The sequence below is a fragment of the Lepidochelys kempii genome, chromosome 7 (genome assembly GCF_965140285.1).
Source record: "Lepidochelys kempii isolate rLepKem1 chromosome 7, rLepKem1.hap1, whole genome shotgun sequence".
Classification (NCBI taxonomy): Eukaryota; Metazoa; Chordata; order Testudines; family Cheloniidae; genus Lepidochelys; species Lepidochelys kempii.
In genome coordinates, this window is record NC_136386.1 from 76,526,606 (window position 1) to 76,538,620 (window position 12,015).

General features: G+C 35.8%; 1 protein-coding gene across 11 annotated transcripts in view; it reads right to left on the reverse strand.

The window, feature by feature from the left end:
* ANK3 (ankyrin 3) overlaps positions 1-12,015 on the reverse strand; it is a 557,055-nt gene that overhangs the window by 57,242 nt on the left and 487,798 nt on the right. For 7 of the 11 annotated variants that reach the window (XM_073353398.2, XM_073353395.2, XM_073353399.2 and 4 more), the window contains 3 exons: positions 8,165-8,389; positions 7,322-7,420; positions 4,731-4,885 (listed from right to left, as the gene is read on the reverse strand). In XM_073353398.2, coding sequence (XP_073209499.2) covers positions 4,731-4,885; positions 7,322-7,420; positions 8,165-8,389 — 479 coding nt within the window. The remainder of the gene's footprint in view (positions 1-4,730; positions 4,886-7,321; positions 7,421-8,164; positions 8,390-12,015) is intronic. The other 4 variants (XM_073353406.2, XM_073353403.2, XM_073353401.2 and 1 more) reach the window with 1 other exon arrangement.

Sequence of the window (12,015 nt, forward strand, 5' to 3'; positions counted from 1 at the left end):
GGGAGGCCCAAATCACCTCTCCCAAGGTAGAACAGGAGCTCAGGTTGACTGGTTCAGAGTCAGGGAGGGAGATCATATCTGGTTTTGCACATGTGAATAACAGCATTAAGATATCGTGGATCAAATTCATCTTTGGGCTAACTCCTTTATTTATGTTTATATGAGATTATAAAACATGAGTTTCTTCTAACTAAAATAAGGATCAGAGAAAAGAAATCATCACCCTAATGGCTATTGTCCCCACTTTCAAGGGCTTTTTATGTGTTCCAGTGCCTGATTTCCCACCCCATTGCCCAATGTCATGATTTACGGGGTTTGTACTGCAGTTGGAAAAGCAAATACCCATTCATAAATTGAACAGCTTTCAGGTTTTGCATCTCTATTTGTCCAATATAGAGTACCAGCAAATGTGTAGGTTATGGCAAAAGCCATCATGGTAGAAATACAAGGGAGTCAAAGATGAGAAAATACTGACCACCCCTCCCAATTTCAATCATTTACACATTGTGATCCACTCAAAGTGATACAAATAACTGGGAAATGTCATCTTGAAAATCAACAGGCTTTGTTACAGTTTTGTTGTTTCTGTGTATGGAGAATGTCTTTCATTATCATGCACAACAAGAGTTTGATATCTCTATGTAGAAAAACTGTATTATATTTAGATGTTTTAATTTGATTTCCAGGAAACAATGGAAAAATCACTGCAACATGAGCTGTGGCGGTATTTTAAACCTCAGGTAAGGAACCGGGTTCACATTGGTTTGATCAGTAGTTTCATAGACCTACATATGAAACACAAAACAAAACAAACAAAAAACCCCAGCAATAAATCAGCCTCCCTTTTCAAAGTATAATTTAAATTTGCAATGACACTGTAGGCACAAGTATTAGCATTTGTGTGCTCATTATCTAATGTGAACGTCAGTTAATTAGCTACCCAAATGAGACTATTTGTGCCCACAATTTGTTTACAGACACAAACTTTTTGTAAGTGCAACAAATATGGGTACAAATTGCACCTGCAAAAAATAGCCCAGCTGAAAAAATTTGCTACCGCAACTAACTTAAGCAGAGAAATTAAGAGAAAGTAACACTTGTGGCACAAAGGTGAAATCTGACCCATTTCCATTAAGTTTCTTTGACCATCCACGAAACCAAAGGCAATATACTGATTATTATTCAAGGATACATTTAATACCTCCAAGTATTATCTACTGGTTCTAAATTATTTTGAGCCTGATAGCTAAGTTCTCCAGTAGATGGTGCTATTTCCAGTAAATAATTGAACACATTTCCATTCACAGCATTAGCAATGGCAAGATAATGATGGAATATTTCTATCAATCCTGACGAGATTAACAGCAAACAAGTAAATAGACCGTATCTTTGAAAAGACAGTATATTATGGAGTTAGGTACATAATATGACTTTTCAGTCTTTATTACACAGCTCGGAAGGAACAAGTGAATGGGGGGGAGACACACTATCCAGTTACATGATTAACAGAATCATGAACAATTCCAGAGAGTATCTGTCTTTTCAGATGGTTGCAAAACTTCTATGTAAAGATGATACTGACCTTCTGGAAGTGACAGATCACTTCACTGACACTAATTTCTTTATCATTTACTTTCTATTTTGATTAGAAATGGGCTCTAGCCTCAGAATTCACACCTGGATCCAAACATCCTCCAAGGGCAGGGGTGTTGAGATTCAGGGGTTTGTTTCAGACACATCTCTAATTTGGAGGTGTGTTTTTGCTATTAACCAGTAAAATGTTAATATAAATGAAAACATCACTTTTCAGACCACTTTATGGAAGAGCTTTAATATCACAGATGAAGGATCATTTAATTGTAACAAACCCAGTGTTAACTTCTGAATGGAGAAGAATTAAGCTAGCATGAACAAAACAGCAACAACAAATCAAGGCTCTAGGGAATGTTTTCAGTAATTTTTCCCATCTATCTCAAAACTGAATGTCTTGATTTTTAAATTAAATGTCATTTTTTCTGTGGCGTGGTATTTGAGGTGGCAAAAGATTTTCACTCCAAAGGAATAACACTGCATTCATTGTACGCTCTGTAAAGCCATGCATATGTGTGTTACCCTCTTGTGGCTGGATCCCAGAAAGGAAAAGAATACTGCAATCGCTAACAGCTAAGAAAGATTATTCCTTGGCTTCAACTGTAGGAGCTTATGTTTTTCGAGCTAAGGAATTAGGGCTGTAGTCCCAGATCATCACAGAGGGTTATATTTTATGCAGAAATTCTCTCTGTACTCTGCAACACATCAATTTGTAAGATCATGCACTTTGAGGAGAATTTTTGTAAATACTAGAGATGGTGCAATTTGGAGTATTTATAGATGCATTTTGCACCCAGTCTTACTTTTCTCGTACACCCACCACTCCAAATGAAGTCAGTGGGAATGTGGGAAGAGCAAAGAATGCAGAATCAAGCTGCTGATCAATACATTTTCTCTGGACTTCCTACCTACTATTAAGAACAGAGAAGCACAATGCAAAAGAGTACAACAGAGCTTCTGTTGCTACCTTGTGAATCATTATATACCACATAACATCTCAGGTAGAGAGAGGGAGTTCTTGCACTGGGTGCTGCCTTCATTCAATCCCAGTGCATTTCGTACACATGCTGTATAGTGCTGGGACTGAATTAATTATTTTGTCAGCTTTATAGAGTTTAAGTACCTTTATATTATGAAGTATATTACATTTTTCGATTCCAAACCTATTGATACAGTATTTGCAGTGCCTTTTCCACAGTGCCTCATAAGTTCTGATACACTTATTTAAAAATAAGAAATTATCTGCATAACACATGGCTCTTTGCTGCTGTTCCTTTTCAAATACTTTTGCACCCTGTGCGCTTTCAAAGCAAAAACTCATTTGGCAATTCCCCATCCCCAGTGTCCAGGAAACCAGCCAAAATATGCATCTCCCTTACATCCAAATATCCAGGAAACCAACCACAACACTATCACATTTTTTCCCTTAAGTTCTGCTTTCTTTTTTACTCAAGTTCACCTGCTCAACAAAGAAAAGCCTTTATTGAAGCAGAGGCTTCATACAGGTTACATTTGCTGCTGCCCTGGTTATTTGCTACTAATGGCTTTAAGCTTTCCCCTAACTACAACTGTGCCCAAACAGATGGTGACTTTCTATAAAAAATTTTAAGCCAAAAATTATACACAGAATCATGGGATACTTTATGCATGTTCAGATACGAAAAGCTGTAGCAGTGGAATATCAGCAAAAGATATATAAAAGATTTGATAATATGAAAAGTATAGTTAGAAATCTTACTATGCCCCAGGAAATACTTGAAAATTATTTAAGAAGCTTCCTCCTATGGCAAAATTGAGATTGCTGTTTAACATCCAAATATTAGCCAATCTCTATCACAGTTAGAGACAATAGCATTAGCAATGCCTGAAAGGGTAAACAAAACTCATGCTTTCTGGTGTCATAAACATATTCAAAACTGAAAGGTAAGAAAAGAAAATTTGTTGAAAGCCTTTCCCATCTTTATTGCCATTCTGTGCTCTTCCCACAAACTCCTGAATGTAGGAAGTTTTAATGTATTTATTTTAGATGCTTTTAAGAAAACAATAACCTAGTCACGGGATTTTAAAGCTACTCTTTAAGAACTCAGTGGAAAACCTTTAGCAACAGTTTCAGCATAATCTGAAGAGAATCGTGGACATGCGGATATATCACTGAAGTCTTACGGATATATTTAGTGTCACACAGAATATAGTGTTATGAGGGTGGTTTGTCTGAGTACTTAGTCTTAGTAATACTTAGTCTTAATAATAATACTTAGTGTTCTTTTCCTAACACAACATGCATTTGGAAATGATTTAAGGGGAAATAATCAAAAACAAAGTACAACAGTATGTGATGACATACTGAACTACAGACATTTCATTTTTACGTAGATCTGGGTGAATAATTTGTAGTAAATAATTTAATCACTAAATACAGTATTTTTCTGTTAAAATTATGTCCTTCAGTTTAAGATTTTCACTAACTTTTCAGAATTTATTTGCTGAAGATTTCCAGCGAATAATTCTTCATCTGTAGATTAGTTGTGAATAGTTCTTTGAAAGTATTCAAGCCCTGAAAGCAGGGGGAGATATCTTCCTGCAGAAACCAGGAAGTCCAGCCCACAGACCAACCTCAGGTAACCCAATGCCATGGTCAGGAGGAAATGGGTTACTAAGTGTAAAACCTAATGGATTTTGAGGTTTCAGGCCTTGTGGGTTCCAGCTGTGTAAATACCTGCATATATTGAAAGGACATTGCATAGATACATGGCTGGATTAAGGCAGAGACATAACAGGGAAATACCCAGAGCCCTGCTCTTGGTGTCACATGACGACTTAAATATCTGAGCTTTCGTTTTTAAAAAGGTGTGCTTCTAGTCCTCGTGGTTGTGAGGAGCACCTGACACAGGTGATGGGTGATGTTTGCTTGAGGCTGCAGACATTTGAAACAAGTGTTCTGGGGGGGGTGAACTACCTCTTTCCTTTCAATGGGCTCATTCTGCTACCAGCTTCTCGAGAGCCCCACCTCCACTACTATGCCAGCTGGAGACTCTGGGTGGGTGGGTCCTCATTGCCACCACCCCATCATGGCTCTGCTGGAGTTGTTGACATTGCCTGTTGACATTAACCCACTTAAAGCTTTGATTAAATAAGTTTACCTTCATCCATGCCATTGAGAATTTCATTTAAGTCTTCATGTTTGCTGTCATACTGGTGTTCCTTCCATGTTTCACCATTTTCACTGCGAAGGACAATCAGTTCTCTTTCTTTTCCTCGCATTGATCCAAAATGTGGGATTTCCACGATGACAGGGCTAGACAAAAAAGGAATCCATATTACTTTTTATCACATATATTTTCCCCATTGATCTTGATTTTCCTCTACATATTAAATCCTTACTAAAACTATGTTCATTTGACAATAATAAGTATTGTTATGTTAAAAATGATTTAAAAGCTGCCAAAGCTGCAGAATCCTTTGCTACAAAACTGTAAAATATTATTAATATGTAGCTTATGAATCAGATCCCATATTATTATGAACATAAGGAAGTGTTTCAAAACAATTGTTTATATGACAAAAATGGACAGAAACTAAGGTAAAAACAATTTTCTGTGTTTATTTATCCTGACATATACGTGGCATAACCTGGTCCTCAGATATGCACACACAACTCCATGGACTTTAGTGGGAGATGGGTGGGCATATTTGACAGAGTGTTTAAAGGGACACAGTCCGTCTCAAACACAATTCTGCTGTCCTGGTAAACACATATACCTGCTGTTGACTGAGATGGAAGTTGTGTGTGTATATGGGCATTAAAACAAACAAATGACAAAACAACTTCATAGTCCTGTAAGTACTAAAATCTGAAAATTTTAAAAATCCAGTTTGGTTTTCACCAATTACTTAGGGCTCTTCGTTCACTCAGATTAGTGATACTAGATGGGTTGTTTCTACTCTGTTCCACTTTCTGGTTCTCATGCATTAGAGTTGCAATGTCGGTGCTGCAAGCACTACAGGAGACTGCTTAAATTCTTTCAAAATGGCTCTCTTTGGGTTAAATAAAAATGAAATATATATTGATATTAGCTACCGTGAAACAACTTTTTTAAATACTACACCTAAATTACCTGACAGCGTGCCTTACACGTAGGACTTCAAGTGTGTAATTAAATTATTACTGTGAATAATCAACAGAAGCTGCTATTCATTTCATGTGCCATTCCTTAACAAAATAGACATTTTAGCTAAACATTTTACAGACAAGATAAGCATTTTAAATATGTTAAAATAAACTGACTGCAATCGTACAATAGATGAACCACTATGGATTATGCAGCTTTAAGACATTTAAATAGACAGTATCATTGGTTTCCTACAGAGATTGTAAAGAACCTCACCTTCTCATAGTAACTCCATTAAAAGTAACATTAGAAGATGGAGAAAAATAATACTTGGCACTTAGATAGCACTTTATATCTTCAAAGTGCTGTGCAAACATTAACAAATCAATTAATAATCTAACTCTGGAAATCACAGATACAGCTTTTTGCGGATATAGACTAACACAGCTGCTACTCTAAAACCATAGATACAGCTGATATTAATAAAGATACAAAATAGTTTTAAGTCCATCTCTCTGTATTAAATACAAAAGGAGTAGGAATTAGTCAATAGCAATTTTAATAAAAATAGGAAAAAAGGCAGATTATTTAAGAACATTAATGCTTTTAATGTTCTTAGATGCTTTTAAAAATACCCAAAGTCTGTTATTCTGATCTTACTCCTTTGATAGCTGATAGAAATGCAGGTTTATCCCACCATCTACAGTAGATGAATGCCAAAAATTCAATTACGTTGTTTCTTAAGGTATTTATTTTCCTAAGATAATGTATACACGGGCTTCTCAAGTTAAAAAGAACTAACGAACTTTTTAATACAATCTTTGCAGGTTAATATATCAGATACTGTCTCTGTAAATATTTAGGAACCACACAATTTTGTGCATGAAGTTTAACAAGAATAGTCAGTGAGAAGGTATTAAACAGGTATTCTAAGCAATAGATTCTATGCAATATTTTAAAAACATAATGAAATAAATTTCACAATAACGTTCTAATGCAAACAATGAGGATATTTTCTAACTTTTTTTATAATAAACATTGCAACTTGTTTGGCTATTGTACTTGTTTCCCCAAAATGTACCAAAATTCATATTTATTTTTTTCAACCTGATGCCTACTTCTGTTTTAAAAGGTTATCATTTCTCCAGCCTTGTTAAATGAAATCATTTATTCAATTATATTTTTTCTGAACATGCTCATATTTTAAAAATAGGTACAACATATGCATCCACATCTGACAGAGTTACTCCTGAAACAGACTGACTCAAACCCTGTTAATACCTTCTCTACCACAAAGTTGAAATTAAAGGGCTGTCATCGTGTATTAAAATGTATTTGATGCAGTTGAAACAGTTCAAATTTAAAAAAATTACAAAAGCACAACAAGTTATGAAAGCAGAATGCTTGCAGTGAATTTCACATGCCTAAAGCACAAGATAGTTACAGTAGCAGAGCTATAATAAATCAAGCCACTATGATTTTCTTTCAGTGACATAAATCAACTGAAAGCTTTAGAAAGTAGAAAAAAAATTATGGGAATGACAAAAAATTGGAAACAAAAACAAAACAAAAGAAAGGAAAAAAACTGTAGACATTCTGTATTTTTTCTATAAGCATCCTACCCAATAAATTTTGTTCCTTGAGGCCCAAGCTGCAGGATTCGGCTAACCATGCTCTCACCCTCATTTAGAGGGGGAGGATTGGTAGGAAGATGTAGTTTACTGAATAACATCCATGCAGCAGGAAGAGAAACAAGAAGGGGAAATTAGGAACAAACTGTCATTCCCGACAGAACCGGCAGTTTTCACCAGGGCGCCACTTATGGTAATGAACAAAATTGATAATTAAAAAAAAAACCACATCATAGTGGATTGTTTCTCCTAATTTTAGCTTTGAAAAATGTCAGTTACTAGCATTTGCACTAAATGATGCTCTATATTAAGTTATCTGGAATCATGCACAGTGGTCCTTTCCCCACTGGAGGTAGGTGTGTATCTCCCATTAATGTTGGAGGGTGATATGCACACATGCTAAGTAGAGAATACTGCTCTACATTTGGAAAATGGTACATAATTATGGTGAAACTTCCCTTATGAAAGTCATATTTACCTGGTATTCTACTCATCACACAGAACGAGAGCTAAATTCTGTCCTTGGATACATATACGTGACTCTGACTGACTTCAGAGGGAGTTAGGCATGAATGGTTGAGTGCAGAATTTGGCTTTTTCATAGCTTTATTTACTTTTGGCACAACCTGTAGTTTTTAAACAGGCAAAACTCCCGTTAAATCAGAGATTTTTTTCCTGGGTAAGAATGTCAGAATTGAGTCTGTTTACTGTACAGAGGCCTATCGTAACTGTTCAAATTAAGTAGTTTCAATATTTAACTACTTACATCCACAAGATGAAGGAAATGAAAGATGCAATATGAATGTTAACAGTGAGATTCATAGAACAACTCACCCTAAAAACTGTGCACCTGCAGGCCCCATTTCTACCAGTCTACTGGCTAATCCTTCTCCTTCAACCATTGGTGGTGGGCTGGCCAGTTTATGCCTCTTTACCAAACGGCAGGTGATGCGGGTGGGTGCTGTACATTTGCGTGGTGGAATAATAATTCTCATTCCATGATGGCGACTACCCCGCATTGAGCCCCCACGTGCATCAACCATAAAACTAACCAGAAAACTGTAGAGAAAGGGAGAACATGTCATTAAAATGGTCAGAAATCAAACAAGGAAAACTTCATGTAAATCAGGAAGAGTCTAATAGAATAAAATATTATGATGAAAGCATCAGCTAACATGATAGTTAAGAAACAAATGCCCCCTATGCCATAACTGTTAGCAGGATTCTTTAAATTTAATGATAAATTTAAACAATAATCAACAAACTCACACATTTCTAATGGTCTAGTAGCATAATGATGGGAAGATTCAAGTACTACTGAATATTTAGGGGGAAAAAACCCAGGGTTAAAGAGAGTATGTATACAGTTACGTAAATTATTAGTGTATTATTAGTTCATTAAAATGGTTCTTTATTACTAAATGTTCCGCGACACTCTATAATTCAAAATAGCAATGTCCCACATGCACAAGACAACTAATCAGTACAGGCTAAGGACAACAGAAATCCATGTTTTTATATTTGGATCTCAGTCTTTCAAAAGCCTTTGGATAAACCCATTTGAAAGCACACTTTCCTACTTTGCCACCTGAACACTGACCCTGTGGGTGTGATGAACAAGGTTATTAAATGGTTCTGGTGAATATGTATGAATCAGAACATCAAGCATACAATTTTCTGTACATTTCTAACACTCTAAAATCAATTATTCCACCACTCTTCATATTGACATGGATGTCTGTTGTAAACAGGTTAGGCTACAGGGAATATTGTGTTTTGTCTCTCTAAAGCCTTGTCTCTCGTGTGTTTTTTCCAGGTTTCTGTAGCTTTGTAAATAATTAAAAGGAAATCAGTTCTGTATATCAGAAACTGCAATGTAAAAAAACTTTAAAACTTTCTAAAAATGGGAGATATTAAAATATAATTTATTTTAACATTAAACACAAACTCTAAATGTATTATTTATTTCATTTTATAAGATATTAAATTTATTAATCCTAAATCTCTAAATGCTCTTGACACAAATGACAAAAACACAAGAAGTAGATGCTAGTCCCAGAGCAGACAGCAGACCCTGACCTCCTACTTAGTTCCGTGAATAGGTTTTTCAGTCAGCTAAGCGATTTTGTTTTTGTTATTGTTGTTCAGGACTCCAACTATTATTTTATTTATAAAGCACCCTATATCTGCATATTTTATATTTAATAATTATTATTGGCTATCTAAGTTCAATTAGAAATTCACAGAAATTGGGAGCCCAAATCCCTTCAGTGGCTCTGCAATACCATCCCACCCCTCCAAATATAATGCAATGCAATTTCTTGATTACCACGCTATCTTTAAACAGAACTTGCAGTAGCGGATCTACATGTCTGGTGCATGGTTTATAAATTAACTCTCCATACAAATAACGTTTTGTTTGTTTCCTTATGTGTGATGTACAAACCCTGAAGTAGCTGTTAATTTAATTCCATGATTCCAGCTTTCTCCATGCTGTGGCTAATACTTCCTGCACTTAAGGATTAAACCTTAAAATAATTAACAGATGAATCCATTCAGCTTTGTAGTTCTGGCAATTTAGCTTTCTTCTAGTGAGAACAAGAGCTATAAATTTAATCCATAGAAGGGCAAGAGCCTCTTGAAGCCATGGAGACTGTTGTTCACTGGGAAAGGTCACACAGAGCACTGGGAACTACAGATGATAGCTTCTGTATGATACTGATATTTCCTTTTGATTACAGACAAAATATCAAAAGTAAGAGCTAAACTGTACAGCCCAATCCTGAAAATTCTCCATACTCAGAATTCTTAGTGATTTCAGTGGGAGAAGTCTGCACAAAATTGGTGAACAAACAGGCCCTTGTATTTCTTGATTTATAGGACATAAATTGACAGGCAAGGAAACAGCAAATATGTGGAGTAGAAAAACAAAATGGTCATGTTGTGTTATAGGTAAATCAATTACCTTGTTTTTTTTCAAGCTGAAGAAAAAAGGATTACATAGGATGGGAAGGTGATGAACTTTCCATAGGTTCACACTACCTTTACTTACTGTTTCATGAGGTTTGAGGCCTGTAATACAGTAGCAAAGTGTGGAATACTGATTCACCTTATTTTACATGCTCTTCATATAAGTAGATATAGACTCAACCCTCCATATCAGATCAGAACCCCATAACTCTGTGGGACCTGAGGTCTGGATCAGAACTTTGCAAGTGGGCTCATCCCTACATACTGTAAAAGCAGTCAACTTTTGTTTACATGGAATGGGAGATAAATACATCTGAGACTGAAAAGTCCTCATAAAATAGCTAATCAAACATTTTCTATAAGTTTTAGATCTGTATGTCAATAAAAGTACTTCAGAAGTTTAAAATATCTGATAATAAAACATCTGATGATAATCCTTAATACTGACAACTTAAATTCATTTTCCACCTTTATAATGATTTGGGTGAAAAACTCTCTTTATATCAAAATCTGCATACTTAAATGCACTAAAGTACATTTCAATGGATCCACCTATTAATCAGTTCCTATTTGTGATTCCAATATATAGTTATAACAAACATGTTTTATTTTTAGATCCTATATTTTCTCTCTACAATACTATTTTATCTTTTTTTTCTTTACCTACTGTTTTTGACAGTATCAACTAACTAATGAAAAATTACAATGAAATTAGACCTTTGGGTCAGTGAGTTAATTCTTCATCTATTGGCTTTAAACTTATTTGACTTTGTGAGGTTGAAGTCAATAGTAGAATACTATGTATGCTAACATAAGGCTCTAACCAACAAGCTCTGAAGATGCTAGAAGCTTTGCTTATCACCTTCCATAGAGCACTTATGTTTTCCAACTGTGATTTATCTTAAATATCCCATTTCCTGCCCTACATGTTTATGTTGCTCTTGCTTCCTAAGATTGCTCTATCTGGTAGATGGCCAACACTGATATCAGTAGGATTCCACAGAGCACACTCAGGGAAATGTCTATGGCATGATCTTCAAATCTAATGGGCAGTAAGCCAGCTGCTGACAAGCTGTGAAAAGGTTTCAGGGAGTATTGCCATTAAAATTTACAAAACAAAGTAAAATATTAAGCAAGGGCACACAGACCTTGGTCACAGAGAGGGAAATATTAAGTGGCCTCTTTTACGGTTTTGCTTTGTTTGCCTTTTTAGGTTTCCCTGATTTTTTCCACCTAAAAGTATGAGGCTAATTCAGATTAAATATGTGTACACAGAGAGAAGAGGCAGCCAAGTGGAACAGAACTGTTGTCGCTGTTCACCCATAACCTGAGAGAGGTACTGTTTGTGAATACGGCGCTGAGGGAGTTGCTGAAGGGCATACTGCTACAGGGCTGGAGTTCCAAGGGAATTTGCCTCTGAGTTTTGGCAAGGGTGGTCCCTGGCATGGTTGCTTCACATCTCATACAGGTTATTCCTACACTGGTGTGTTGTACCACAGATAGGAAAACTGTCCATCATGTATGCAGATACTTGTATATTTTAATCCAATTCTTAGTTAATATAACAAAAGATATTCATATAATCAAACAATCCCATACGAAGGGAAAGATTAAGGCAATGTTATTCACCTGATTGATATGCTACACTTGAACAGTGCATTAGTGGGCAAACCCAAGCAGGATCAAAAAGAGCACACGCTATAAGCAGTTACCAA